The sequence below is a fragment of the Sorex fumeus genome, unplaced genomic scaffold, assembly GCF_029834395.1.
Source record: "Sorex fumeus unplaced genomic scaffold, SorFum_2.1 ptg000095l, whole genome shotgun sequence".
NCBI lineage: Eukaryota > Metazoa > Chordata > Mammalia > Eulipotyphla > Soricidae > Sorex > Sorex fumeus.
Window position 1 is genome coordinate 9443616 of NW_026606152.1, and position 27050 is coordinate 9470665.

General features: G+C 41.1%; 1 protein-coding gene across 1 annotated transcript in view; it reads right to left on the bottom strand.

Annotated features, from left to right (window-relative positions):
- XPO4 (exportin 4) overlaps positions 1–27050 on the bottom strand; it is a 116105-nt gene that overhangs the window by 75712 nt on the left and 13343 nt on the right. Inside the window, exons 2-4 of the mRNA XM_056133016.1 lie at positions 25746–25851; positions 19750–19891; positions 13283–13421 (exon numbers count right to left, since the gene is read on the bottom strand). Coding sequence (XP_055988991.1) covers positions 13283–13421; positions 19750–19891; positions 25746–25851 — 387 coding nt within the window. The remainder of the gene's footprint in view (positions 1–13282; positions 13422–19749; positions 19892–25745; positions 25852–27050) is intronic.

Consider the following 27050-nt stretch of genomic DNA (forward strand, 5'->3'; position numbering starts at 1 on the left):
TCAGCAGACACTGAGCTTGCTGAACAAGTGTACACTCTGCCTTCAAATCGCTTTTCTTCCTATGAAAACACTACCTTTATCTTAGGAAAATGAAGAAGTATAGAGAAGACAAAATTGCCAACCAGAAGCGATTGCTGTGTCCCTCTGAAATGGGAGACACAGTTTCCCCGCACATTAATGCCAAGTATACATTCACAGCTAGCACCCACATGCACTATTTCACGGTATAATTCCTCCACTTTACTCCTATGAATTAAAGATAAAATTACTAAAGCATATTCTTTTCTAATTTACTGCTCAAGTACTTAAGAAACAACCTAAAAATAAATTATGGAGCCTGGCTAGAAATATTACCAAGAATCAAATACTCTGGCTTCTAACCTATCTAAAATGATCGCCTTTCAAAGAGTTAAAATTCAGTAAAATATTGTCATTAAATATATCATTAAAAGGTATCAAGAAACCTTCTCTCTTCTTAATTTGGTAAGAGGCTAGCATCATAAACATTATCACACACTTTTTACTAGGGTCCCTGAAGAGTGAATAATTAAGCACCAATAATACATTAAGAAGTTAAAGCACGGCACACTATCAACAAAAGGATTTCCCTACTCACAAGGAGTTCAACATGCTGTGTGTAGGCCTAAGATTCATTTCCCAACGTTCATTCATTCTCAGAATTGTCAAGTAAATCTTACTATTTTTACAAAGTCCCTTGCAGGGCCGTGCATGATATTGTAACCAGCATGGCAAGGAAGAAGTCAAAAGGGAGAAAAAAGGCCAACTCCTAAAGCATGGAGAGGCAGAAACAAACCTCCACCCTGCTGTGAGAAGCCCCTTACCCTAGCAGGCTCGGCTGCTCTGCGGCTCACAGGAACGCCGACCCCCTACTGACACACTGCTCTGGGCTGCAGGGTGAGATATGACTTCTCATCTACACACAGCAGCATGACACGTGGGTCAGAAACTCCAGCCGTTCAGGAGAACCACAATGGCAAATTCCAACGGAATCCAACCAAAGCAGACCCTCTGAGCAGCAGGCTGGACAGTCTAACATGCAGTCAAGGATGGTGAAAGGCCTGCAGTACACATCTGAGAGTCAGCACGGTCCTACTTCAGTAACTGAAAACCCCAAAAGCATTTTTAATGACATGCACCTCATGCAGACTTTTCCAAAAGATTTCTGACAAAACTTCATAAAGCAATTATTTGAAATCTACCAACATGCAGTGGGCTTGAGGCAGCTGGATAAAGTGCACTAGGGCCCAGTATTTTCTGACATTAGCGCCACAATTTCTCTTGATCAGACTCTGCTGGAGTCTATCACTCACTGCTGCTAACAATCCCATGAACTGTCCTGAAGTGTATTTTTGACTTCTGATAAGTAAAAAAGCAAGTTAATAAAGGAATTAAATTATATCCAAAATGGATTTTAAATAAAAACACTGCAGATCCTCTCAAGATTTCAGTACAAGACTCTTACTGTTCAAAGATGTAAAATCTCTGGCTCAAGAACTACCACCCTAGAGCAGGTCATGCAATCTTCTTCATCTCGTTTTCACCTTCTCATCATTACTAGCTGTGCCTAACCTAATTCATGATTGTTCAAATTAGATAATGTATATTTATTACCATGTGAAACAGCAGGTTAAAAGTCAAGGTGAATGTATCAATAGTACTTTTGTCAGTATAAAAGAAAAATCTATTTTGGCTTTTTTGGTGGTACTTCTTGACTTGTTTGCCTTCCATCAAATAAAAATTACAAATCATCAATGAAAATAGAGGAATAAAAATATAGATGCTTGATAGGTGCTATCTAAGATGAATTAATCTTAAAATGTTTAAATTGCATATCTAAAATGTACTAACACAAGGGAAAATAAAAAATGAATGCATGCTGTGTTCCCTAAGTTTTTACTGTTTGTTAAACTTCAAGAAGAAAATTTAAATGTATAAAACAAAAAATGCAATAAATTCTCAGTTTTTCAAGAATCTTACAAGTCTTCTTTCATTGAAATACCATGAAATTCACAAATCCATTCACTTTTTAAAAATTGTCTCCTAGCAGCTTTGCCACTTCCAATAAAAGCCATTAGTTTCATAATAGTGAAAATAAAAACCCCTCAGAGATAGCTTTGCCTTACTCACCACCTTAGCTCACAAGCACAAAACACTCAAACACTAGCTCCAGCTGACAAAATCAAATACTCTTGTTCAGAGAGAGGATTGTCTCTTAGAATAGCCTGGCTCTTACCCCAGCAGCTTTATTACCAAGAATAAACTTTATGAAAGGTTGCCATACACAAGGCAGACTTCCAGCTGCTCTTCTAAGCAAACATCAATGAGAATTGTGATAAGAGAGATTAGGCGGCTATCACATCCAGGGGCAGCACTGCCACAGACAAGTGAATTTCTCACCCACTTCTCTCTAGCATGGCTAAGAGGAAGAAAGGAGGTTCAAATGCTATATTAAGCAGCTTTAAAATGCCTACTACTATGAAGGAAATAAAACAAGCATGAAGTAGTTAAAAATTCGGCTTAGATGTAAAAACATTTTCCTTAGGAAATAAAGACTCCTGTCTATCCATCTCAAATCAGTCAAGTGGGTTTGGCAGGATCGTACACCAAGACGAAGTAACATGGCAATCTTTATATCCATGGAAGAAAACGGCTGTCCACAAACACAGGCAGGAAACAACATATTGTTTAATAGGCACACACAGGGCTACACGAAGCATACATCATGATACATGAAAAACTGTGAAAAATCTAAGTTCCTTATAAGTTAGGCATTTTTCTGTGACAGTCTCTATAAAGAACCAAGACTGCAGCGTATTTTAAAAAGCACTTAAATGCAAGTTAATGTCAGCTACACAGAGACACCTATACTTTTAAAATATACAAAGAGTTTTCATCCATAAGATGAAATAAATACATTTATTGTATCATATGTACCATATAGCCTTTTCCAAATAATAAGCATACTTATCTTCTGATTTAACTTATTCATTTATTCATTTATTTTTAAAAAGTTCAGGGCAGGAAACATTGCTCAATATTTCCTGAGCATTAAGGCCTGGATTTTTTAAATATCTTCCTCCTCCTGTAAGCAGGAAGTCTGGGTTCAATTTCCAAGCACTGTCAGAAACAATCCCTGAGCATGCACCAAGCCAGGAGTAGCCTGAGAGCACCACTGGATATGGCTCAATCTCCCCACTCAATTCCCCAAAAACGGAAAGAAGAAAAAGAGCTGATGTGATATAGTTGATGTCCCCACATTCTATTAGGAAACCACTGTAAGAGCCATAGGAGAGAAGCAACTTGTGAAATGTCCAAATGCACTCAACACCATATCCCTCATCCACAGCTCTCACAGAGGAAGAGGGGGATCACAATTATTTTACAGATTAGTAAATCCAGGCCAAGAGTTCTAAAATAATTTGCTCATATCAGACAGTAACAAGTTGGGATTTCAACTTCAATACCAAAATCAGTGTAGTGGGTGAGTATACTGGCTGTAAACTTACTTATGAGTAGGTAAACACCTACATGAAGATGACTGAAAAGGACAAAAGGAATAAACTACCAAAAATAAATATTCTTAGAACACGCAGAAAAAGATGCTGCCCAGTGAAGGGTAACGAAAAGCATGATTCTCAAACAAGGCATGAAAAGAAATTTACCTAACTTAATTTATGAGGTCAACTTCTCTTTTATCAATAAAAATCCACCGTCATCTCTTCAAATATCTTCCAAGATTACCTTAAGTTTCTAGTCAATATTATTCAATCATTCTTCTTGTTTCATCAAAAAAAAAAATTCTTTTTTTGTTTTTGGGCCACACTTGGCTGTGCTCTGTATTCCTAGCTACGTACTCAGGAGTCACTCCTGGTGGGCTCGGGGGACTATATGGGATGCTGTGAATTGAACCCTGGTTGGCAGCATGCAAGGGAAGAGCCCTCCCTGCTGTGTTATTGCTCCAGTCACTGCTTATCAAAATTTTAAACCTTTCTTCCACTGCTTCGTATGTCTAAGCTAAGAAAATTGTAATAATCCCCAAAATTCTTAAATAGTCTGAGATAGAGAGGAAGATTTTTTTAATGCTTTATGGCTCTGCAACCTCATTTTTTTAAGACCTGCTGAATGTGCACGTTCAGTCCTGTTAGTAGAAAGTCAACTTTAAGGAGTATCTTTCCGCTAAGGAATAACTTCATGGGGACATTAAATTTATCCACTACTCTCAAAGTGTATGTACTATGAATAGAGCAAAATCTTCTCTAAACAGATACATCTGTTCCAATCATTCTTAAGAACATCAGTGGCTTAAAAAAAAAAAAAATCCAATTGCCAGGTTGCATTAGGGACTATTTCTTGAGTTGGGTCAGATTACCCACAGGGAAAGGCAGTGGAGAGCACAGTTTCTTGAGTGCTTATTTCCTAGGGTAAGGCTACATCTCAACAGCATCCTCTGGGGCTCAAAAAATCCTACTCCTGGGAAATGAAAGCCAGCTGCAGAAATACTATGATAATACTGAAGTTTCAGCAAACAGTCACCAAAATAACCAAGGAAAAGGCATTAAACATAAGCACAGTGACACCCACAATTGGGGTTAAGTTCTTAAATACTGGCCAAAACTCTTGAGCCTGCCAACTTCACCACAGAATATCACTGGATAGTACATCCTTAGCCATGTCATAACTTAATTCCAGTTAAAAGATGCAGCCTTGGGGCTGGAGAGATAGCACAGAGGGTAGGATGTTTGCCTTGCACACGGCATACCCAGGTTCGATTCCCAGCATCCCATATGGTCACCTGGGCACCCTGGAGTAACTCCTGAGAGCAGAACCAGGAGTAACCCCTGTGCATCACCGGGTGTAACCCAAAACACCAAAAAAAAAAAAAAACCCAGCAGCCTTAGTTCCAAATCTTACTATTGCTTCTGACTCATTTACTTTAAATAAATAAATATTTTTGCTTTTATTTCTGGGGACGGGGGGGGGGGGGGGGTCCACATCTGCCAATTACTACTGATGGTACTCAGGGGATCATATAGGATGCTGGGAATCGAACCCGAGTTGGCTGCATGCAAGGCAAATGCCCTACCTGCTGTGCTATCACTCCAGCCCCATTTTTGCCTTTAAAAAAAAAATAAACTTGCATGTTGGATTTTTTGGTCACACCTACAAGAGTTCAGTTCAGTGCTAGGGGCTCACACCCCAGTGCCAGGAAAGCATGTGCTCCAGCCCACTGGGTTATCCTACCCCAGCCCATTTATTCATTTTTATCTCACTAACTGTGACAGTCACCACTGGGCTGTATGTACATGCCCAGGAAACAAACCCTGACAAAATCCACAAGGAACAAAACAACTGTTATTCCATTAATATTGCAACAAGGAGAACTGAGCAGCATCGAGAGCAAATCCCTTCTTCAGAATTAGGAGACCACGTCAGAGTTTTATCATCTGACAAAGTCTAATATAAATACAAAGTAGCTTCCCAATCACTTTTCCCCCATTTTTATTTTAAGTGGTCAGGGCTCGCGTGCATGTTGTGCCTGCAGGAAGCCCAAGCTCAGTCCCCACCACTGCATGACCCCCACCCCAGCCCGGCCAAGAGCAAGGCTCAAGGACAAAGCAAGGAGCAGTGCCAGATCACAAGCCACATAAGATAAAATTTTTCATTTTAAAGTTGTATTATATCATCACGTTATAATATTATGGAATTTTAGGGGATTAGCGTCTCACCTCCTTATGTACATTCGACTTCTCATACCTATCACTGTGGTTCCAGTGTACTTCCACTGCCAATCAGATCCCCGACTCGCTCCTACTCACCTGCACTCCGATCCTTTCAATAAACAACAGTTTCCGACAAGTCTCAGAGCCGGTTTTATTTCACCAGCAACTTGCTTGCTTTACTCACACCCACTTGTTTCACTCTACCCCAAAGGCACGAGCTCATCTCTCTCCAAAGGCAGAGCAGACTCCGGTCTGTCCCATTCCTATCCAGTCATCTCCTTCATTCTTAAGCCACCGTGAGTGATGTCACTGTCCAGTAACAGGCTGTACATATCGGTCAGTGTTTTTGCGGCGCCTGTGAAAATGCCCAAGAGAGGTGCTGCCACCTCCTACAGTGCTCATGTTATTTTTGAAAGCTCCGTCAATGTGTTCTGGAGGAGCTGCACTGATCACCGTTCCCACCAGCTCGCTGGTGGCCCTTCATCTCGCACCCTGGCCCAGCACTACTCCATTCCAATCTTTCTGGTGTGAGCTGCTCTCATGATATGGGATGGTATCTCACTGTGATTTGGATTTAGATTTTTCTACCACTGTCATTTTTTCATGCTGTGGGTCACTGGCTATCATCTTTGGACAAATGTCTCTTATACTCTGGAGCACATTTTTTGATCAGTTGCCTGTTTTTCAGTTGTTTAGTATGGATTCTTCATTTATTGTAGATGCTGACCCCTTGTCAGATACAATACACATTCATCGTCTCCCAGTGACCAGGCTGCCATTTCTTTTTGTGGTACAGATATATATATATATATATATATATATATACACAAAATCACACAAGGCTCAAGCTTTAACACGTTAGTGATCTCTTACAGAAGTGCTTAATAGCCCCTAGGTGAAATACAACAATCTCCACACTCCTTCCTCTAAGGAAACTTTTTTTGGAGCATTTTCAACGGTTTTTCACAACAAACAAATTATTTCGGTTTTGCTTTGGGACAGCAGTTGGGTTTCGAGATGGAAACATTTGAAATATGGTGGTAGGATTGGTTTTCAAATATCAAATGTAATCAAATACTGTGAACTACTTAATAAAAAATTGTTTAATTAAATTTCAAAAGACATATTCCTCAAAACTAATATCTGATGGTCAATTTTTAATATCTGGTCAATTTTTAGTTCAGTTTTATATATGATGTTAAATGTCAGTAAGGCTGTCGTATGACATTTGTAAAGAAGGCTTTTTTCTTTACTGCATGGATTCAGACCTGACCCCTTTGTCACAGATGTGCTTGTATGAGTGAGCGTATCTCCAGCTCACCTGTCTGGGGCGGGAGAGGGGCCTCCAAAGCATGCTTAGGGACACGCAGGGGGCTCAGGCCCGTAACTGTGCTGTCAACTCGAGCTCAGGAGTGATGGCTGGGTGCCATCAGGCGGTGCTCCAAGGAGCAGGCAGCCCAGGTACCAAAGGCAGGGGTCCACCCTTCTCGGCACGCTCCAGGCCTTGAGCCACGCCCGCTGGGACTGTCCAGTCCATTCCGTCTGTCTGTGTGCCTATTTCTGTTGCAATACCTTTGCATTATTTTGTAATATTGTATAAGTCAGAGAAAATGATCCCTCCCTTTTCTGTTTTTTCTCCCAGAAGCACTGTGGCTACTGAGAAAATTTTGTGATTCTGTATTTTAGCATTGTCTGTTCTTGGAAAACACCATTAGTATTTTGACAGGGATGCTTTGAATCGCTACAAAGGTTCAATTCACGGGTACATAGGTCTCCTGGTTGGAAACTGGCACACCCTCAGGAGAGGGGTGGGCCGAGGGCCTAGTGTTGGCCTTGCTGCAGCCCCAGCAGCTGCACTCACACCCCACAGCTGCTGTCATGGCAGCTACATCAATGGCCCCACCCCACTGGCCCACAAGAGAGCTCGGCAGAGACGCCAAACTGTCAAAAATCCCAGATACACTGGTCTTAAGGCTGCGAACTCGGGGGTCTTAGGAGTGGGGTCAGGTAGCCTCCCCTCACACGCCCCCACATTCTTCTTGAAGTCCTTGTCAACACACCCATATCCCACAAATGCTGCCATATAAACTCACAACCATGTAAATTCGTGGCCCAGTTAAACATTCTGCAATTCCTGGAGTGCCCGCCACATTCACAGGGTGCAACATCTCTAACCTGACAATACTGACAACCCAGTAGGTGTGCACCAAATTTTATAGGAAAGTAACATAAAAGCCAATTAAGCTCAATAAGCAGAAACATTATCACAGAAGGTTCAACTAGCAACAAATCACTCATTAAATCCTCAGCCAAGGATTTAATGTCCCTGTGGTGAAATACTGCAAATTTTTCCATAAAAAATTTTTTTACCTATGTATTTGTATTTTTTGATAAATCCATCAGTCATTTAGTTCTAACAAGAAATATAAACAGGGGCTGGAGCGATAGCACATCAGGTAGGGCGTTTGCCTTGCATGTGGCCGACCCAGGTTCGACTCCCAGCATCCCATATGGTCCCCTGAGCACCGCCAGGAGTAATTCCTGAGTGCAAAACCAGGAGTAACCCTTGTGCATCACTGGGTGATGCACAAAAAGCAAAAAAAAAAAAAAAAAAAAGAAAGAAATAAAGAAAGAGGGTGGGAGGGATACTGGGATCCGTGGTGGTTGGAAATGGGCACTGGTGGAGGGATGGGTATTTGATCATTGTACAATTGAAACCCAAGCACAAAAATTTGTAAGTCTACAACTGTACCTCATGGTGTCTCACTAATAAAAATGAAAAAGAAAGAAAGAAAGAAAGAAAGAAAGAAAGAAAGAAAGAAAGAAAGATTATTTTCTGCTTGTGAAAGAAGCAATCTTGGGGGATGGTTGAGAAAATGGGAACAATGGTGGATGGAAGGTCACAATGGTGGTGTTTTTGGTGTTATTTTGGGATATTTAAAACCTGTAACAAATAGATTATAAACAACTTTATAAACCACGATGTTTAAATGAAGGGCAGGAAATACAAGAAAAATATTCAATAAAATTATTATCTCAAAAAAAAATTTTTTTTAGCAATCGATGAACAGGAGGACAGTGACAGTGACAATGACAGAGCGACAGCACAGTGGGGATGGTGTTTGCCTTGCACTCAGCTGATCCAGGTTCAATAACTGGCATCCCATATGGTCCCCCAAGCACAGTCGGAAATAATTCCTGAGTGCAGAGCCAGGAGTAAGCCCTGAGCATCACTGGGTGTGACCAGAAAAAAAAAAATTTTTTTTCTTCTGTTTTTTTTTCTTCTTTCATTTAGTTTGGCTTTTGGGCCACATCCATCGGTGCTCAGGGATCACTCCTTGTGATGCTTGAGTGACCATATGGGGTGTCAGGGATCAAACCCAACCAGGTGCATGTAAGACACACAATGACTAGTTCTTCAAATACCTACCTCAAAAAGTTTGAAACAGCATCTTTTGGGGGGATGATCTTAAGGATAATTTTTCACTCCATAAAGCCACAATGGCTCCTTGGAACCTAATGACTCAAACATGCATTTTTTACAAGATGTTAGTTTTGAAGAGGGTGAGGTTGAACACTAAATTTAAGGTAATTGGTAATGTTAGGCCACGGCTATGGGAAGGTTTAAGATTAGGATTAGAGTTAGGTTTAGGGTTCAGTTTGGAAGTTAGGGTGTAGAAGTTAAGGGAAATTTAGAGCAAGTGGTAGTGTTAGGACAAAACCAGGGTAAGGGTAAGGAATAAGCTTAGAGTAAGGTTTTAGTGATGGCTATAGGCTAGAGCAATAGCACGGCAGGTAAGGTGTTTGCCTTGCATGAAGTCAACATAGCTGACCTGGGGTCGATTCCTCTGCCCCTCTCGGAGAGCCCGGCAAGCTACCGAGAGTACCTTGCCCGCATGGCAAAGCCTGGGAAGCTCCCCGTGACGTACTCAATATGCCAAACACAGTAACAAGTCTAACAATTTGTTGTGAGACGTAACTAGTGCCCACTCGAGCAAATTGATGAACAACGGGAGGACCGTGCTACAGTGCTACAGTGCTATGGTAGAAACAGAATGAAAGTTAAAGTGAGGTAAATGATAAATTTGGGGTAACTAATAGGCTAGGCAGGGTATGGCTAAGAGGATGGAGGGAGAGGGAGGAGAAGGAAGTGGGCCAGGGCAAGCGGGGAAGGCAACTGCCTTGCACATAGTGGACCCGGGTTCAATCCCCAGCACTGCCATGAGTGATTCCTAAGTGCAAAGCCAGTAATAACCCTTCAGTATCGCCAGGTGCAGTCCAAATAAAAAAAAATTTTAAAAGCAAAGGAAAGAAAGAGTTAGGAGTTAGGGCTCAGGTTTAGCCATGATAGAAGTTGAGAATTAAAGTTAGGATATGGGTGAATTATAAATTTAGGATACTGGCAAGGTTATACCAAGGCTCTAGTAAGGTTAGAATTAAAAATAAATAAAAGTTGTCAGGGGGCCACAGTTTTAGTACATCAGGAAGAATGTTTGCCTTATACCCAGCCAGCCTGAGTTTAATCCCCAGTATCCCATATGGTCCCCTAAGCTCTGCCAGGAGCAATTCTCGAGCACAAAGTCAGGAGGAAGCCCTCAGCATTGCCAGGTACAAACCAAAAATAAAACGAAACCCCCCCAAAAAAGCTGTCTAATATAAATTTTAAAGTATTGCAATTAAGTGAAAAGGACGATAAATTAAAACTTTGAGCCTAGCGTTATGCTTGCAGCTCCACTCCTAGGTGAGGCTGTCTCCAGCCGCTATCACTGGGCCTGTCCCACCATCCCAGGCACAGTCGCCTCTGGTTGACATCACTGGAGCTGCCCCTACCAGGTGGGTCCCAGCAGCCTCCACACCCAACCTGCGCCACAGTATGAGCCCACATCACAGCACCTAAAGAGGGCCGACACTTACGCAGCATTGTGACATCTCTACTCAACAAATTACACACTGCTCCCCCTATTCTTCCTGTCATTCTGTAAGGACGGCAGAAAGGACAGAGAGCAATCTCCCGCTTAATCCCTCAGCATCTTCCAGAGGGGCACCTCCAAGCACTCATCACCAGCACAGCAAGAACACCAGAAAACGAATGGGGAAGCCACCAAGCTCCACGAGCGAAAATAGTATCACCAAAGACACAACCACCACCAGCAAATCCTCAGGCAGTCTTTAGTGACACTATAATGAGGATGTTCAATGAGCTCAAAGTAACAATAGGTAGTCAACAAAGCAGAAAAAAGTATGAGTAGAAATGAAAAAAAACACAATAAGAAATGACAGAAATGAAGAACGAACATGGTATGTAACAAAAAAGTCAACAGAAGTTCTGAAAAGCAGAACAAAAGCAGCTGAACAAAAGATAAATCTCCAGGACACATTCAAAACAACAAAATCCAACAAAAAAAATAGAATGCTGAATGCAGCAAGATCAAGAAAGGAACATAAACATGTATAAAGAAAAATCCATAAAATGTACAGCAGGTCTATCAAATGAGACTTCATGAGCCAGAAGAATAAGGATATAGTACAAAACCTTAACAATATGAACACCTTGTCAAGAATACTCTATCCAGCTAGATTATCATTTGAATTTGAAGAACTATAGAGCTTCACAGACTGGCAACAGCTTAGAGAATTTGTAGCTTTGAACCAGGTTTGCAAGAAGTGTTACAAGAGCTCCTTTAAATGACAGGAGAAACTTCCCCTCACCTGGCACTGAGTATGGCACTCACTAATGCTGCATATGGTTGTCCTCTACCAGATCAAGAAAGGTTAAAAACATATAGCAACAAATCATCACTGATTTTCACTGATCTACTTTCTGATAATTCTACATCCCATTCCTTCATGCTATTTCATACCAAGTAACATGGAATAAATTTCTCCTATGCCTGCCAAGGGCACAGGCGACGGTGAGAGAAGACCTGGAGAATGGGGAGGAGGGCAGTGATGGTGGGATTGGTGTGGGAATGTGTATGCGGAAACAAGTCTATGATGAACAACTTAGTAAATCAAGTTGTCTCAATAAACATTCCTGAAAAAAAAAATCAAACCTCTGGATTATCCAAGTCTAGACTATGTCCAATATGGCTGTCATAGCTACGTATGGCATTCAGTCATTTGAGTTTAAGTAGAATTAAGTAAAACAAAAATCCAGTTCTTCAGCCAAGCCACTCACATTTCAGATGCTCAAAAGTTACATGTACCCAAAGCAGCAGTTCTCCATTATAGAGCACAGGCACAGAATACCAGTTCCAGAATGAGTTCTACTGGACATCCCTGCTCTGGAAGCATCTGCCAGAAAAGTGGCAGAACACCTATCACATGATTTTTTAAAGCTACAGATAGAAATATTGTATATTGACTGATGGTAGGTGATTGATACAGACAATTTATTACAACTCATGAAAACATGCAAAACAGGACCACTGTGGCCTTTGGGGACAATCCAAAAGAAAAGTCAAAAGACCCTGCCCAGGACCCTATTGAAAGTTCCAAAGGAATACTTATTTAGGTATTTCTTCAGCCAAGACCCTGGGGTTCCAGCTGGCTAGAGGCGACAGCAGAAGTGAGGGCACAAATGTCCCTCGGCCCTCCTAAAACAGACTACAGCCTACTATAACCTCATATTATCTAACAAATCCTCAGAGCCACGGCACTCACTGATGCTGCTCAGTGCTTAAAGACAGTGAAGAAGCATGTGAACCTGCACGGATATATTTAACAAGACATACATGGCATGTGAAAGATTCATCAAACCATTTAAAGATTTAACATCGAGGAATCTAAACAGCCCAGTATTACCTATAACCATCATTCCACACTCGCATACATCAACAGAGTAATCAAGGCTCACAGTCAACCATCCCCACGACCACCAACTCCTCTAACAGAATGACAAGGACCTCACGCTCTAGTTCTATTTGGATTTGTTTTTGTTTTTGTTTTTAAAGTTCTGTTTTGCTTTTGGGGCCTTACTCCTGTGCTATCTCTCTGGTTCCACAACTCGATTCTTAAAAGACATATTAAAAGGGGGAGGGGGACAATTCAGGCTCCTCAGATTCAGTCAAGAATAATTATTCTCAAATTGGTTCTCTGACATTAATATCTGAAAGTGACAGAATACTTTGACCTAGATTAGATTAGCAGTTAAGTAAAATATATTATTTTATTCCAACATTATCACTAATTGTTTTCAATGATTTATTATAATAGTTTTCAATGACTTATTAGAGATGGAAGGAAATGTTCAAGGAGAGGTTAAAATTATGCTTTTCTAAAAAAATTACAAATAAGAGTATCATATAGTCTAATGAATTTAAAATATCATGCTTTATTAATTTAACTCATTTTATACCATTAAAATTCATAATATGAAAAAACAAATCAAATGAAAGCAAAAGACTAAAATACAACCAAGTAAAACTTGCTTGATCTCTTTGAACTTTTCCATTAATGTAGAAAACCTAATACTGTCACTACAGTACTTATACAACACAAAATAAAAATTTACAGCATTTGTAAATAAATAGAATACTTACCACAGTCGGATTGCCACTACTTATCAATTGGCTGACTTCATGAAAAATGCTTTTGCAGTCAATTGATTTATCTAAGGATCCTCGTTTTACGATCACTGCTACTGCTAAGAGAATCTGTTCCCGAACATATTTTTGGAGGCTGTAAAACATAAAAAGGCACTGTGAAAACATCGACATGAATCTAATTCGAAAATGTTCCCAAAGTTCTTACAATAATACCTCAAGTCAAAGACATTCACTATCTGCCTGCATCTGAGGATGGCACAAGCTCCTGCAGAGAGCACCCAAGCCTGTCATGAGGAGTAAACGTTCTTGGGGGATGGGGGTGGCTCAACAGGACAGAGCACATGCCCATGCATGACACCCTGAGTTCAGTCTCTGGCACTGCATGTCCTCCTCCCAAGACACCCCACACTTGTGTAGCTCTGGCGGTCCCAAGCACACTGAACCCTGGTAGCTGGGAGCCAGAACCAAACTGTCAGGTGAAGAAACCCCAGGACTGACCCCTAGCCACTCTGGTCCCAGCACTCCTAGAAACATCCTTCCCTTTTATCTTTAATTACTGAAGTCGAGGGAGAGATACACCTAGTGGCAAGAAGGAATCACTCCCAGCGGAGCTCAGGACATGACTGGAGGTGCTGATGGAGAGTCAACCACATACAAGACACCTTACCCCTTTACTATCTCTCTGCTCTCCCCAACGTTAAAAGGGAAAAAAAGATTAAACGTTCTTAAAACTGAACATACTGAGCACTCAGGGCTGGAGTGATATCACAGTCAGTAGGACATTTGCCTTGCATGCGGCCTACCCGGCTGACCCAGGTTCAATTCTTCCACGCCTCTCGGCGAGCCCGGCAAGCTACCAAAAGTATCTCCCCTGCACGGCAAAGCCTGGCAAGCTACCCATGACGTATCCGATATGCGATATGCCAAACACAGTAATAACAAGTATCACAATGGAGACATTATTAGGCCAGCTTGAGCAAATTGATGAATGGGGGTGGGGGCGGGGGGGGGGGGGAGAGAACAGTGCTACAGTGCTACAGTGCTACTGAGCACTCAAAATACTAGTGCTTGGGGGCCAAAGAGATAGTACAGTGGGTAGGGCATTTGCCTCACACACAGTTGACCTGGGTTCAAGTCCAGGCATCCTATATGATTCTCCAAGCACTCCCAGGAGTGATTTCTGAGTGAGAGTCAAGAGTAATCCCAGAGCATCGCCCCAGGGTACGGCCCCAAAACCAAAATAAATAAATAAACTATCAAACTAATTTTCCGCAACTAACACGTTGCTTAAAAGTGTTCAGTAAATATGTGTTCAGAGTTTAGTAAATTCACTAAGAGTCAGATTTTTAAGACTTCACTATTAAGATGTGAATCCAGACTGATACCTATGTCCACCAAAAGTCATTATCAATTATAATCAGAAGTTATAGTAGTTATTTTATGTGGAAGAACAACATGCTATGTACCTAAGGTGCAACATTATGGAAATGTACAAGTTCCAAGTAATATTTTCAAAAGCATGTGTCTCCTGTCAGCATGGTGACTGAGCTGATGGTACTGGAAAGCCCTGGATTGTGAGGGCACAGAACACTCACTGCCTTTCACAGCCTTTTCTCAAAGGGAAAGCTCAGGAAACAAGTCAAGCTTTCGAATGCAGCCTCTAAAAACCGCAGCATACACCAACCATGTGTCCTTGGATAGACAAAATCCCAACTTCTTCAGATGGCTTCTCAGCACTGGAACCCAGCCACGTTTTCCTGGGGCCTGCTGCCAGCAAGCACAGGCATGTGTCTCTGTATACAGTGCTTCCTTTCACCCTGGAAAGTATTCCCTTTGGATAAATGAGATGGACTGTGACTCCTAAGGTCCCTCAAAGATCACAGGCTGACGCCCCCAGTCAATCTCACTCCTTCCACACACCGGGAATGACAGGTGGATTGGATTTCTCCCAGATCCTGGCACAATACTTGTATCCTGGGAAGTCTGAGAATCCCACTGGGAGCTCGAAGCATCTCCTAGGACCAGATTAGTCTGATCCCAGATCAGCTGCCACAGTAAGTCTATTGCTAATGCAATTGCACAGCAATGCACACACCTTGCCTGACACATGAATCACATATTAAACATTAATGCAGATGAATGATCATGTCCCCACAATGTCAAGGAAAAAAAAAATTTAAGACTAAAGTAAAAAATATGCTTTCAAAGCAGATTTAAAGTATCCATTTAAAGGTAAGGTAAAGGTAAAGGCCATCCCGTTGATCTTCGATTTGCTCAAGAGGGCCCAGTAACGTCTCCATTGGAGACTTTGTTGTTACTGTGTCTGGCATATCGAAGTATCCATTAACCAAAAAAAATGCAGACATCCTATAAATTTGTTACAAGGTTAGATAAATTATATAAAAATCTGAAAGTTATAAGGTGCCCGCCCAAGGAGTTTTCTACTTTTGGAAGGCCACAATAATTACAAATACACTACTAAAAAATTATATGTTTACTACAACTATTAGACAAAATCATAAAGCTAGTTTAATATCTCTATTTAAATATCTCTAAATATCTGACAAAAATAACAAGTTACTATGAAAATAACTAATTAACATTTACTTAATGTTAGTTATAAAGTACAAACTATATAAACTTAATATCACAAAAATTAACATCTAACTCTTATAATACCCAACACAGTAAATTATTTACTGTACTCAATACTGAAAAAGTATTACATAAAACAATTAAGTAACAGGGTTAATAGACAGCAAAAGATCTTAGCCTTTTTAACACCGTGGTTTAAGTTGTCCATGATGCATTTGTCACAAGCATTCAATATTCCAACACCAACTCCCCCAGTGTGACCTTTACTCTGTCACTGTCCCCATTTTCCCAACCACCCGGAGCCTGAACCTTTAGCAAACACAAAATGATGTATTTTACATTGTTACAAAAAAGTGACTTAGAATATTTTCAACAATGTTTATCCTTAGCAGGCTGGAGAGACAGCACGGCAATTATATGCAACGCTTGCTGCCTGGAGTGATCCCTGAGCGGAGTCAGGAGTAGCCCTGAGCACTCCCAGTTTGGCTCACAAAGAAACATATACCCTTGAGTTTCTGGGGATGATGGCTCTAAAGGCACTTGTTTCCATCGTGCATCCCAGGTCTGATCCCCAGCACATGATCCCCCAGGCATCATGCCTGGAACTGGAGGGAGTGTACCCAAATGTAAAAAGAAAAAAACAGAAGTGTAAGCCAACATTTAACTCTATCTATGAAGTTCGGGCTGGAGCGATAGCACAGCGGGTAGGGCGTTCGCCTTACACGCGGCCAACATGGCCGACCCGAGTTCGATTCCTCCGCCCCTCTCGGAGAGCCCGGCAAGCTACCGAGAGTATTCGATATGCCAGACACAGTAACAACAAAGTCTCCAATGGAGACGTTACTGGGCCCGCTCGAGCAAATCGACGATCAACGGGAGGGCCTTTACCTATGGAGTTCATCTCAGGGGGAAATACCAAGGAAAATATTGCACACGGGACATAAATACACAGCATTACGTATGCAGAAGTCTATTACAGGGAGCCTGCAACACTCCACCTATGCCGTTCACCAAAAATTTCACTTGGCTCCAGTCCATATCGTAAGATAATACACAAAATAAAAGTGACTGTCAGGAATACAGAGAAAGAAATTATTGCAGATTAAGAGAAACTAAAGAGACACGACAACTAAGTACAATGTATAATCCAAAATATAAATAAACCCTCCAATTGAGAAAAAGGATATAAATAACACCAATCAGATAACCAGAGATTCGACTGAGAATCCAACTTATACTTGGTGTTATAAATATGCCACTTATATAAAAGAGCAGTTGCTGAGATGAGGTTATTCAGAGGGAGATGTTTAAGGACGAAGTACCCTGATTTCTATGCATGCTTTAGCACTCGCATGTGTAAGAGAGAAACCATCGCAGGTGTGGGTCGGAGGGAGGGCACCATGAGTTGCAGCTCGCACTTGGCTGTGCATACAAGAGACCCAAGTTCCCTCTCCACACTGCATGGTCTCCTGGGCACCACCAAGAACAAACCCTGGACAAGTGTAAGGAACTGAGTCTAAGTACCCCTGAGTGTTTGCTCTCACCACCACCTCCTCTCCCCCAAGTAAGATTTGTTAACTCAGCCACTTCTAGAGGAAGGGTCTGTGCAAGTGCAGTCATTGTACTCCTCCAACTCTATTGAAAGTTTTTTTTTAATCGTAAGTTGAGAAGAAATTATTTAAGTGATTTATTTCAATATGTATCCTAACAATCAATCCAAAAGTAGCTTCTGAGCTACTTTATGTTTTATAATTCCTGACACTGTATACGGTCCCTTTGTATGAGGTGTAAATTTAGAGCACAGAGTAAGGAGTAAGTCCTGAACACCGCCAAGTGTGGCCCCAAAACCAAAAATAAAATAAAATAGCATATGATATAATCACCTCATCAAATTAAATTTTAAATAAGTAAATAAATCAATAAAGTCAGTATGAAGGAGAAGAGAAAGTTTTGAAACCAGGATAAGTTTTCTTACTTGTTTAGAACCAGAAAAAACTAAGCCATATCTATTTCATGCAATCACACATAGAATAATCTACAGAATACATAGATATACTTGAGCTTTTCTCCTGTATTTTCTTGATGTAAGGCAATTAGAACCTAACTCAATGCTAAAGTCAATCCCATAATTATTATTAAATATTATAAACTCAAGGGCTGGAGCGATAGCACAGCGGTAGGGCGTTTGCCTTGCACGCAGCCAACATGGCCGACCCGAGTTCGATTCCTCCACCCCTCTCGGAGAGCCCGGCAAGCTACCGAGAGTATCTCGCCCGCATGGCAGAGCCTGGCAAGCTCCCCGTGATGTATTCGATATGCCAAACACAGTAACAAGTCTCACAACGTTACTGGGCCCGCTCAAGCAAATCAATGAACAACGGGAGGACCGTGACGTGATTATAAACTAAAAAGCTACTAATGAATGGCTAGTAAGAAAAAAGGTGTAACAATACACTTAATATTATTTTAGAAGTTTTATGCATGTTTACTGCCATTAAATCAACATTCCTAATCATAAAAGCTTCATGATTACACAGCAATGGTTAGTTTGACGACAAACATCTACACAAAAAGTATTCAGCACAAGCTCCAGGGAAGTAGCTCAAGTGGCAGGTGCAAGGGCCGAGGTTCTCCTCTGAGCTACACAGCCACCAACACTGCTGAGCGCGGCCTGAACACTATCAGGAAAGGCCCCGGGACCCCGGCACTGCAGTGCCAGCCCAGAGACCGCCTTGCCTGAAAACAGAACTTGGTGTATGCAGTAGTTATCATGTGTGTATTTGGTTTCCTTCCTCTGCCCTGTCCTGGAAGCATCACATATATCTTCTAATATCTTCTAATATAAAGAATTTGGGGGCTGGAGTGATAGCACAGTGGGTAGGGCATTTGCCTTGCACACGGACAACCCGGGTTCGACTCCCAGCATCCCATACTGGCACCTGAGCACAGCCAGGAGTAATTCCTAAGCGCATGAGCCAGGAGTAACCCCCGTGCATTGCCAGGTGTGACCCAAAAACAAAAAAAGAAAAAAGAAGAATTTTACTGAGGTCCACAGCAATAGTACACCAGGTAGGGTGTGTGCCTTGCATGCGGCCAATCCAGGTTTGATCCCTGGTACCCAATATGGTCCCCTGAGCCTGCCAAAAGTGATCCCTGAGCGCAGAGCCAAGAGTAAGCCCTGAGCACGCAAGGTGTGGCCCAAAAACAAATAAATAAAATCACAAAAAAACAAGTATTTTACTGACTCCAAACCAAGTTTTACTTAAAATTCAAATTCTCTGAACTCAGTAATAAAATATTAGCACAATTTTTTCCAAAGAAACAAAACTTTGTACCAAGGTGGTTTTATTGAACAAGACAAATAGTGACAAACATTACTAGGTTGTGAAGAAATAAAAAAATTGTCATATTGCTAAAAAAAACTATCATAAATTTAAATAAAAAACCTATTTCACTGGGGCAGAAAGATGGTAAAGGGAAAGGCACACGCTCAGCATGTGGACGACCCTGGTTTGACACCACAGGGTGCCCTGAGGAGCACTGCTGGGGGAGGCTGAGGCCTGCAGGCTGCCAGGGTCAAATGAGCAGCAGCACCACCCTCAGAGTCTGGCACTGAGTGGCTGCATCACTGGGAGTGGGGTCCCTGGATGCCCCGAGCGCACTAGGGAGCCCACCACTGCCTCCTCGCACCAAAAAAAACACAGAAGGCCAAGTCCATCACATACTGAAACAGCCACTGCCAGCAAAAGCTCAGCCATCAATCTGATCCGGAAACCAAGGGCAGCTCCCACCCCCGCACACCTCGAAAAGGGAAGGTCTGCCGCCTCCCCCCCCCCCCCCCCCCACACACACACACACACACTTACTTAGGCCTCTGTAGGACATAGGTTAAAAGGAATGTGCGCAGCGACTCAATGCTGCCCTTCTCCAGGAGAATCCATTCCCGGACCACGGCTTCCATGACGGCGGTAGCGGCTTGGAAGAGGACATAGTCCACTTTACTCGTTTCTGGGGAAGAAATTGGACACAGCCCATGAAGATGAGTCATCCTCCCTGGAGCACTGTGCATTCAGCAGTTTGAAAGCAGAACTTTGCAGGCAAGGAATAAGATGATTACCTGTTCTTTTTTTAATCCAGTGACCTTGTTCTAGCACCACAAAGAGGTTAGTTCCTCTCAGAAGACACCCCAGGCAGGTGGCAGCTAATCACCGATCCCAATTTTCACAAACTTTCCTCACCTCTCTTCAACTGTTACTTCCAAAGCATGAAGAACTAAAAAATAACACAGCTTTAAAAAAAATAAAAATAAAAAATATAAGGCAATCAGAAAATTTCCTAAGAGATTCTCACCCTGTGCAAAACAGAACAGTATGTCTGAAAAATAACTTCATAAAACAGCGTTTGAACATGACTATCTGTGATGAGCCGTGCTGTTGAGATGCTTTGGCATGTCCAGTAAGCAACACTTCAGCAGAAGGACCCATCGCCAATAGCAAGTTCAGAAATAAACACATCCGCATTTTGGTTATTTTTTCTTAAAATACGTATTCAAAAAATCAGTCACATTTGCACAAGGTGAGAAGTTCTTAGAAATTTTCTGACCGCAATACTGAGCAAACTGAGCAGAATCCCAGAGCTACACTTAGAAAGCTGCAGCCTGACTGGCAAGAAGCAGTATCTGGACTACGAAACCAACCCATCAGGAAGGAAAGAAAAAACAGAAAATTAACAACCTCAGAAATATTTTATATTAACTTTCCATGTTTTCTTTTTCACCAAAACCACTGCAATTTCCAAACAGCATTATCAATAGGCAGAAACAGTCAAAAATGAAGAAAAAGCAAAAATTTTCTGGAGCTCTAAAAAATTACCATCATGTGAAATTCATGAAAGGTCTATGATTAGACTCTAAATTATTTGCCAAGATCTCTAGACATGAGTATCAGAGTCATTAACTCTGATAGAGAAATAAACTCTAGGCAGAGAGTGGCACCTTCAAGAACTTCTCAGAGGAGCATGAAGACATGGCCAGGTACGTCAATTCCTCTTATTTGCCTAAAAATTTTATAAGCACTCTTGACACATTAGCTATGAAAGTGCTTGAGAAAAGTACATCCTATATATTTCTATCCTCATTATTCTACCACATAAGAATTTTGATAATACCCAAACTTAATAAGGAGTCCAATATGAACCTTTGGTTTTTAAAGTGTGATAATTCCATGCTATTGTAACATGAATTCTGAACTCACAAAAATTTTAAAATGTTAAAATGTAATCAACAAATAAGCTTCCCAAAGATTAAGTCTATCATAAAAAGATGCATTCAAAGTTCCGGGAAGGAAAAAAAAAATACTTCATTTGAAGATGATTTGAAACAGAACCTGTTTTATTTAGTAAGATTACTTAAAGAGAAATATGGTACTGCATAACAAAGGTAAGTCAAATCTCAAATTTTAAACCTCTTCTTAAAGAAAATGATATTCAGCCTGTCTTCATTCTCTATTGCAAGGGGGGAAAAAACCTGGAAGGGCCACCCCCAGCAGTACGAAGGGCTGACCCCCAGTAGTACGCAGTATGCAGGGCAGACCCCCAGCTCTGCACCTGAGAATGCCCCTGGCAGTGCACAGGAGACTGAACTGGGCCAGCCATGTGCAAGGCAAGTGCCTTATCCACTGTACTATCAGCTCCAGCCTCTAAGCAAGAAAATTTAATGTAAAGAAAACTGAAAATCATTCATGGATTTTAAAAGGAAATGAAATCTCAGGGATTCACAGAATTTTAGAAATGTAACTCCAAGATCATCTCATTTGATTCCTGCATTTTTCAGCTAAAGAAATCTTTGTAACCAGAGATGAACAGAAACTCCAAGTCAGAGGGCTGGTGAACGAAGAGAAAATCAAATAAGCACCTTGACTTATCATGAGCAATGAAACTGGCTTATTTTGTGACTGGGTTCTGGACCGTTTTCCTTGCCTTTTTTAGAGAGGAGTGGCAGAGATGGGGGACAACTCAAAGGGGACAGGCACTAGAAAGTTTCCCGGGTAACTTTTTCTTAGATTCCCTAATAGTATTAAGTGAAACTGCCTCCAAGAATAAAGGAATATGAAAAAGAGAAAGCCAAATTTGAATTTTTCATTCCTAATAAACACTTCTCATAAAAACTATTAGCCTTCATAAACATCACTCAGAATCAAAGCGCCAGAGATGCTATGGAGGATGAGTCTAGAAGCCTAGCCGCAGGAAGAGCAGGCTTCACATAGAACGTGGGCTGCATCCATACCATGTCATGTCAACACCTGCCAAACTTCAAGAACTCATAATTCAACTAGAACTGCACTTCTAGGATGATCGTCCACCAATTAAGACACTGTCTAAACAATAAATCCTCTCAGTCCATGCACTTTAGCAGAAAGCCAACTCTCACGACCACAGCAATACTCGAGGAAGACGGGGAGGACTCTGAGGACCACATCAGAGCCGGCAACTGAGAACAGGTAGCAAGCAGGGCAAGAGCCATTTCCCCTGTGATATCTCATCCCCATGACAAGATTTACAAATCACTACACCAGTAAGATTTATTCCAATTTGACATCCACCTGAAATAGTCTGTCTTCAAGACAAAAGGTAAACAAAGAGAGAAAAGCACTGCTTTCTGACGGGGGAGCAGAAGATGACAAGCGGGATATGGGCTTAAGCGAAGCACCTGCATGGCATGTGCCAAGTCCTGGTTCTATTCCCAGTACCAAAGAACCCCAACCCACTGCGCACTGCCAGCTATGACAGTACAAGGAAGAAAACCCTGAGTTAATACCTGAACCCTACGAGACATTCAGCTCCTTACAATCACCTCTCTGACCTACTGACTGCTGTCTAAACCCAAAGTTACAAACTTTGGCTAATGCACAGGATACAAACAGATACCAATCAATCTGACTTCATTTTATTTTGCAATAGCTGAGATAAGAAATAAGAGAAATCCTCTTCTCCCCAAGAAAACTATTTTTTTAAAACACAACAAATTTTGCTCCAGAAGCACCAAACAATCCCTCACTATTTTGGCAGCATTTCTGAAGCAAGACTAGAACTCACTAGTTTTTTTTACCCAATAAAACGAGATGTGAATTTAGTATTCCTAAAGGCTGAAGACTTCTAACAAAATGCACAAACACACAACATGCATCCACAATTGTGTACATATACACAGGAGAGCAAACAAACAAAACAAAAACAATGAAAACAAAACCCTATAAAAAGAAATGAGGAAAAAAAAGGAGAAACGTAATAAAATTTCAGATAGAAGCAGGAAGAATGTCAAGAGGCCAGAGATGGACACATCAAAGTCTCCCCTTTATTAGACTATATTACCCAGACTTGCTACAACAATGACATATCACCACTAACTAAGAATGTGAAAATTCTGAACTGTGATTGGCTGCCACTTGCATGAGAAGTCTTCTTGGAGGAAGGGCCCTTTTGTGCTGGTGGCAACTAAGTAAGGAGTTAAAAGATTCTCTGTGAAGTTCAGATGCAAACATCAATGTAATACAGGCTTTGCTGCACATTAATGATTATGCTTGTAAAACATGCACTCAACCTTTTAAGCAGTTAATATCACAAAACTCAAATCAATTTTAAAAGCATGACTACGACTAGCCATATTCCAAAACAACCTCAAACCATACACAGAAATGTACTTCATGAAATATACAAACTCTGAAAAGGGAAAGAGTGGCATAAACAAATGCTCTATTAAAATACTTACAGCATAGGTCAACTATTTCCCAACAAGTGGAAAATGATAACTGAATTACAATTTACAAAGTCAGAAAAGCACTAATGGAATGGTCTTCTAGGCATATACCATGAAAACAACCTCAATTTAATGTTTCATGTTGGATATAATGATTTTCTAAATCAATGCTGACAATTTCAAGGTAACTAAAGGATGAGATAGGTAGGCTCCTTAAACTCTGAACAATGATGCCTAATTTCACTTCTTTAACACTAACAGACACGGGATAACAAACCTGTGTGCCAAAGCAAAGTTTAACAACTGACCAAGCTGGGGTCAGAGCACAGGGCTCAGGGGTGCAGGCTCTAAAACTGGGCTCAGGAGCCCAGTTCAAACCCCAGCACTGTACATGAGCCCCCACGCCACACCTGAGGTGGCACTGGAGGTCCTGTCACACCACCACAGGGCACAAACATTGAGCATCTGTCCCAGGCGGCTGAGGACTGCCAGGAGTGGCCCCAGGCTCCCTGATCACTTGGGAGACCCAAAGAGCAAAACAAACAAACGAAACCACACTGAAACAAAAATACACTCTAACCATGTCCTTTAGAATGCAAATGGTAGTCACCAAAAGTGTCCACCTAATGGGAAGAGCTAGTCCCTCAATGAGACGGTGCCCACTGCACCACCACTGCTAACTACGAGAACTTGAGAACAGGGACTGGGCCATTCTCAGGCTTATCAGAATCTCAAAAAGCCTGCAATGTGGCAACAGACCACGGGACCTCCCTTACTAGTAGTGCTTTCATCATGTCATGACGTTTGTGCCTCACAAGTTTAAGACAGTCCATGAAGTGACATGGTGTCATCAGTCCCTCTGATGAAAAATGGGCCCTAGGTGCCAGAGCGATAGTACAACTAGTAGGGCATTTGCCTTGCACGCGGCTGACCCAGGTTTGATCCCTGGCATCCCATACGGTCTCCCAAGCCTGCCAGGAATGCCTAGTACAGAGCCAGGAGTAAACCCTGAGCACTGCTGGGGTGTAGCCCCAAAACAAAAACAAAAAAAGAAAAGAAACAAGAGAAGTGGACGCTAAGAAAAGCGGGCGCTGGAGGTGAACTCGCGTGGTAGGGAGCACGGGACCTGGAATCTACAGTCCTACCCCAGTGCTCTTCTGAGTTCAACTTCAGTCTCACTGAGAAGCCCTGAATGGAGACTACCCTTAACTTTTATCACTTTTATCACAGGTCACTTTAATCTGGATACCTCCTGCCAGATACATTTTGTTAGATATTGTACTTTGTAATACTCAACGCATCAATTTTATAGTCGTGGATAATTCAAATAACCATTCAATGCCTTAAACATGGGTTATAACAAAGGTTTCAATTAAGAAAAATAGTCAGTAAGGGCCAGGGATATAGCTGAGAGGCTAGAACACAGGCTTTACATTTCTATTGTTATTTTCATTTTTGTTCAGTGCCAGGGATGGCACCCAGGGAGGGCCTACCCAGTGAAGGCAAGTACTCTACTACTGAACTATAACCCCACAGACTACAAACCTCATTGTTAAGATATTCATAAAATATTTTTTCCAAGAGTGAAAATAATCAATGCTTTATTTTGGAATATACATGATAGAATTTACTCATTTTTGCTGAACAAGCAGCATACGAACTGAAAGATTGTTTTAAAACTTACTAGAAACAATTAAAGTTCTCAAAAAACAAGTTAATTTTTAAAAGACTAGAATAAAGTACAATTACTACGATAAATGAACACTTGAAAACTAAAAGAAAAATAAGATTTTCCCCATCATTACTACTACTAACAACCTTCATGTTATAATCAATAATAAAACAAATTATTGAGTACTATTTGGGTGTGAAGGTGGAATCCAAAGAGAACAAAATTTTCTCAGTGATTTTATACAGAATTATCTTTGAAGTCATTTCAGCAAAATGATTATTAATGAAAAATTGTAACTGTACAAACCTGCTTATTTTTAAAACAATTTAAAATGCCTAACATTCAAGGCTCGAGCGGGCCCAGTAACGTCTCCTACATTCAAGATAAAAAAAAACTAGATTTGATTATGCAAGAAATATTTTAAAGTGAATACTTACCCAAAATATGCTTGCAAACTGCAAATGGTGATTTCGATTTCCTAAATGATAAAAATATGTGCTCTGCATGCTGGCGCTGTTCATTATTGACCATGGAAGGCGGTGCCTTGAGAGTTTAAAAAAAAAAAGTACACTTGTTTAGTAGGAAACCCTGAACAATGACAACCCTTTTACCCAACCAGAGATGTTTTCATTTTTAAGAGCTAATTTCTTGCATTTTTTTTAAGAACGGCAGCATAAAATTTCATTTTAAATATTTAAAATACAATTTCAGAAAAATTCCTGGCAAGATTTAAGTCTTCATCCTTTAAAACTGACTGTATTTTAGAAAGATATTTATCTAATGTCTTGAATTCACTATTTTTTGTTCCAAATATACCACTCCATCTAAATCAACCAAGTTCAAGAAATTTCCAAATTCTTCAGCATCAGGGATTAAAATTGATTTGTCCAGTAACTCTTTATGACAGTAATATCAGACAGTAGTATTTTTTATAGGAAGATTTTTCTAAAATTATCTCTAAATTAGAAAAATTAAGGAATAATTAAGTTTAGAGTATTAATAGCCTTCTGTATTGATTGATCTAAAACATACATGGGCCCGCTCCTCTCTGGAAAGAAAGATGGCGGCGGCACGGGAGCCTTGTGGACAGCAGGTTTGAGCCGGGCTCGGCGGGAGCGGCGGGGACCTCATGGGAAGGGGGGCTTTGTGGGCCGTCCCCCACGCCCCACCGAGGTCGCCAGCTGCCCCCCACGAGCGGCTCTCCGGCACGGCCACGACTCCAGGGCACAGAAACCAATCTCTTAACTATCTAACTTTTAATAGAAATTCTTCCAGGGTCAATAAGTAAAATAGCAGAAATTCAAAACCATCCAAAAAACATCATTTTATTCTTAAACCAAGTTGTAGAAAGCAAATCATTTCACAACGCTGTTTCAGCATGTCTGATGGGGGGGTGGTCGTAAACTCTAAACAATAATTGTGCATCTTCTATCGAAACAATGTATCTAGTCAATAGATAGAGTATTAACTAGAACTCATCTGCCTCACAAGGATTGGGAGGGGTGGGGGGAGGTGGGGGTCTATTGGGGTTCGGGGTTAAAGATAAGTATTGGTAAAGGGAAATGTGTTTGATATTTACATGACTGAGACCTAAACCCGAAAGCTCTGTAACTTTTCCCACAGTGATTCAATAAATAAATAAATTATAAAAAAAAGATGAAATCATGAAATTTACATGCAAGTGGTACTACATGAAACGTATCATGCTAAGTGAAATGAGTCAGAAAGAGAGGGATAGACAT